The sequence below is a fragment of the Bidens hawaiensis genome, unplaced genomic scaffold (genome assembly GCF_021521415.1).
Source record: "Bidens hawaiensis isolate Kalapana, Puna unplaced genomic scaffold, B.hawaiensis_p1.1 tig00030699_1, whole genome shotgun sequence".
NCBI lineage: Eukaryota > Viridiplantae > Streptophyta > Magnoliopsida > Asterales > Asteraceae > Bidens > Bidens hawaiensis.
The window spans coordinates 118,390-123,328 of NW_027495124.1; the positions used below are offsets into that span (position 1 = coordinate 118,390).

A 4,939-nucleotide genomic window follows, 5' to 3' on the forward strand; every position below is an offset into this window, starting at 1 on the left:
TTTTCTTAAACTATAAATATATACTTTTATAAAATATACTTCATTTCACAATTATACACCTTTCCTCCTAAAATCCTCTCAAAACTAACACAAAAAAATGTCGTTTGAATATATTTATAAAAAAATAAAAAAAAAAATTTTCGCTGAGCCCCTCCACACCAGGGGCCAGGGCTCCAACAACCCCCTTATCCAGTTTCTCTCTTTGCCACACGTCATAATATTATTGGTTGGAGCCCCCACTAAAGCCTCCATTAAAGCCCCCCACACCCCTCAGCCTTAGGGCCAGCTGCGAAAGACATAATACCAAAATTAATAAAAAAACAAAAAACAACACAATTACAAAAACACCCCTACACCTTTAAGAATCCAATACCCCACACACTATTTTCAATTAAAATAATCTAAAAGATAAATCAAAACCAAAATAAAAAATAAAAAATAATAAATAAGAAAAACAAAAAAGGAAAAAGAAGTGCTGTAGGAGCCAGGTTAAATTATAAAAGTCACATGCCAATCATGGGGGACCACTCAGACCACCAGCAAAAGCGGGAAACACATCACGTGCATGCATGGGCGCAATTTAGCACATCCCCTCCGTCCCACTAACCTTCACCCCGCCGGAGCTAGTCGTTACCACCACCATCTTCTTCTTCCTCATTATTATTATTATTATTATTATTCACATTCTGCTGCATATTTTGATCATGGTACACTTTCCTTAGCCTCTCCATCTCTTTCTTCAACGCCTCTTGATGAGCTACAACATTCAATTATTCACAAATTATTATCATTGATCTAGTCTCTTGCAAACCGGTGCAAATGAGCCGAGCTACTTTTGAGTTACTTCAGGATTGAATAGATAAAAAATTTTCAAAGAGTCGAGCCTTATCAAGCCCGAGCCTCAAAATAAAGATGGTTTAGTTGTCTGGCTCTGGGAAGATCGTTTAGGCTCAACGAGCCTTACGATTGTAGTGTATTTTTTATGTTTTTAATCTTTTAGATTTCTATGTAATAATTTCACATTGCATAGTGGAGCTTGAGCCGAGCTTTGGGTCATTTAATGTAGTGCACATTAGCTCAAGCAGCTTAGGCTCGTTAAGGTTTTTCAAAATATAGAACAATATTTAAGTATATATTATATTAATTAATAAATAATAAATTAGCCAAACTCGAGCTTTAGATTAAGTTAAGAGCTTGAAAGAAGCCGTTTCGGGTTTGGCAAACAATTCAAAGTAACATACCATCTTTGAATATCTTGTCTTGAGCTAACGCGGCAATTCGTTGCTTCAATGCGCTGTTGTCGACGTTTAACACTAGCCTTTGATGATCTAGAAACGCCACTCGTGGTGATAATGCGGATACCTCAGTCTTCATCATCAACAACATGATGTGTTAATTAGTGTTTTGGTTAAATTGAAGCTCAAGTTCAAAATTCAATAGCTTAATAGAATTATGTACAAACCTGTAACGTAGTAACACTGCGTTCAAGTTCAGAAATGTATTGGAGCTTTCGCACTCGTGACCTCTGAGCAGATTGACGGTTTGCTAAGATCCTGTTAGATTATGAAGATTAATATGTAATTAAGCTGTGCATATGCTTAATTATGCCAACACTGATATATTTATAATTATTCTACATTTTTTAATTCATTACTCTAATTCAAAACTATCGAGTAATAATAATTATTCTAGTTATTCTACTTATCTAGACGTTAATTAATTTCATTTGTTTTGAATCTCACCCTATAATTATAACGTATAAATAAGTAGAATAACTAGAATAATTATTATTACTCGATAGTTTTGAATTAGAGTAATGAATTCAAAATTTTAGAGTAATTATATCACTGTTAGCATAATTACGCTAATTTAGTTAGCTTGTGGCTTAAGCAACATAATTCATGATTGTACCTTTTCACTCTCTTTGGATCAACAATGGTACTACCATCGATAGAGAAATTAAAGCTAGGTTTAGCGAATTCGGTTTCAGGTTGACAACCTCCGTCTTCCACCTCTCCCGGTTCGTTCTTCGGCTGGTGGTGTTGAATTTCCAGTTGCGGCGTTGGCGTTGGCGTTGGTGTTGGCGCTGGTTTAAATTCAATATCATTATCACTGTGTTGATCTGACGGTGTAGGCGAATTTGACGACGATTGGAGATTCGTCGCAACATCGTCCGAAAACATCGAGCTAAACTGCTCATCATCCAACCTTTCGAATCCAGTGTTGTTGGAACAAGGCAACAAGGAACTATTTCCACTTGAATTACGGCATTCGTCGATGAAAGGAGTTTCAACGAAGGCGATTGGATCGCTCATGGATCGCCTATGCGAGTTCCTCCTAACTGACGAGAAGTCAAGGAACTCGTCTACCCAATTCGGCGGCTGAGCCGCCGCAGACATCATTGGGTAAGGAAATGACGGCCAGTTATTCGCCAGTGTTGGCACTTTTGGCGGTAACCGTGCCATCTTGGACTCACAGAATTATGACAGTAACTTGAAAGTTACCAATAAATATATAAATACTCAAAAGTACAACCTGAAGAATAGAAACATTTGTTGAGTGTGGGAATGTGGAGAATATAAAGGAAGGATTATTATTATTATTTTGGTGGGAATGAGAAGGGTGGTGGTGATGGTGGTGGCCGGTGGGTCACATGGGGGAGGATTAGGACAGCTAGCAACAGGCTGTGACCCAACGGTTTTACTGGGTAGTTTAATAACCGGCGAAATCAGCCCACCACGTGCCAGTGGATGTGACTCAACTCTTTAAATCTTATTGCTGCATTGAAGATATTCTGCAATATTTTTGTACATAGATGAGATATTGGGTGTAGGTCTAGTTAACTAATTATTATAGGTCTGTTTTCATTTAAATAATGTAGCTTAGAGGATATATTGGGTCACACATACAAGCATTATATAGATAAGAAAATTTATAAAACCTTGTAAAAGAAAAAAAAAACATACACTAGTTAACATAAGATAAAGATATGTTTGGTTGTGAGATTAGTATGTACTAGTCATGTTAAGAGTAATATTGTGATTTAAAGTAATTAAGACATGATATATTACTTTGGCTTATATCACAAGTTATATCGAATTACAAAGACCGATGAAACCTAACGAGAATTTGTTTCTGTTTATATAAATCAGATTTTCGATCTAGGGGAGATATATAGGGTGCACTAAGGATGGTGATGTGGGATTGGTGATAGGCAATGGAGTGGTAGAAATAGATAAAGAAGCGACAAGCAGAAAAAGGATAAGTGGCGGATCCAAGCAGAAGAAGGAGATGGGAGAAGTGAGGATGAAAGGCGATGTGGCACTTCGAGACAAGCGGGAACACCACTCCTATCTTCAGGACCGCCTACGAAATAATTGGTACCAGTTGAATGCACGGGATACACCCTTTGGCCTATGGGGAATTGGTTTTGGGTGTTTTAGATCGGATATTGCCTCTTGATTCGTGTGTTGAGAGTTGTAACTTACAAAGGTCATTGAACATTTGCATTTTTTATTTTATTTTTTTTATCATTCCAGTTTTAAGTGAGTAAATTCTTGCTTAGCTTTTCAAAATAAATAAATAAATAAATAAAACTTCTGCATTTTTTAACCAAGAACTAAAACTACAACCGACTATAAAAGAGTATTCCACCTTTTGATCAATATATTTGTAACTAGAATTTTCCTTTGCTTCACCGTATTAACCTAAAAAGAAAAAAAGAAAAAAAGGAAATTAACGTCGTTAAAGACTTTTAAGATAAACTTTTATGAGAAAACTCTAGTGAGAATTGATTTACTTTATAAATAAATAACAAATAATTCTTCTTACCTTAATAATCAAGCATGTTACATGTCTAATAGAATTCATTTTAAAAATATAATTGTATAGTTTGATTCAACTGTCAAAAATTTTGTGATATTAGAGCATTTCCAATCAATTCTTCATCTCCATCTCTATAATTACACTAAAAACACCATCTTTTTTCTCTTATTTTAATTAAATAATACTTTTTTATACTTTTATCATTACTTTTTCTTTCTCATTCACTCACAACCACTTTCAAAAATATTAAAAAATTATAGAGATGAACAGTGTGGATCTCCAAATTTAACCATGAACAATAACGTTTTATCTCTCCTACTCTCACAACCATTTTTAACCATCTCTAAAAAATAAAGAATCCCCTCACATAATTCAAAAATTCATTGTGAATACTCTTAAAAACCAAAAATTCATTGTGAATACTCTTAAAAACCATTTGTATTTGGAACAACGCGTATAGGGATTGTACCGTACAGTTCAAGGTTTTGGTTTTGGTGGGTCCAGAAATGGGCCTTTGTTTCCATATGTGCTACCCTGAAAAAAGAATTCAATTGCATGTGCAATGGGTTAATGTCATATGCTGGTACGTACCACTATAAAAGAATATATTTTTGGTTTTCATTTAATTATTATATATATATGGAGTGAACTTCGGTTTTTATCTAGATGTTTTTTTAAACTATTAATTTTAATCCAATAGTTATTTTAACCTTTTATGATCAATTTTAGTCAAACATATTAACGGCATTCACCCAACCGTTACTTAATACAACCGTGATAGGTTTTTTCTTTTTTTTACTTTTCACATACTTAATCAAAACGATAACATAAAATATATTTCCACAAATTAAACGTGGTATTTCAAATCGTTCCAACTCTAAACAGTTGATGATTCAACTGTTCCACTAATTAGTTGAATAAATTCGTTATTAACAATTTAATATCAGTTGAATGCTTCACCTATGAGCACTAAATCCACAGATTAATGTGCCTAAAAAGCTTAGTGTGTTTAAAAACGCTAGGAAAGCTTTTTAACCATTGGATCATATTAGTTAATATTCCAGATAAATGGATGAAAAAGTGGTAACTTGTGTTATGATTTAAGCATTTATGG

General features: G+C 34.3%; 1 protein-coding gene across 1 annotated transcript; it reads right to left on the reverse strand.

Annotated features, from left to right (window-relative positions):
• Positions 1 to 623: 623 nt before the first annotated feature.
• On the reverse strand, positions 624 to 2,481 carry LOC143580854 (basic leucine zipper 34-like). The gene is made up of 4 exons (XM_077063779.1): positions 1,912 to 2,481; positions 1,463 to 1,553; positions 1,242 to 1,368; positions 624 to 757 (listed from the first exon to the last, which is right to left on the reverse strand). Exons 1-4 carry the CDS (start codon positions 2,463 to 2,465, stop codon positions 624 to 626), a joined length of 906 nt encoding a protein of 301 aa, XP_076919894.1. The 5' UTR covers positions 2,466 to 2,481.
• Between the last annotated feature and the right edge of the window lie 2,458 nt (positions 2,482 to 4,939).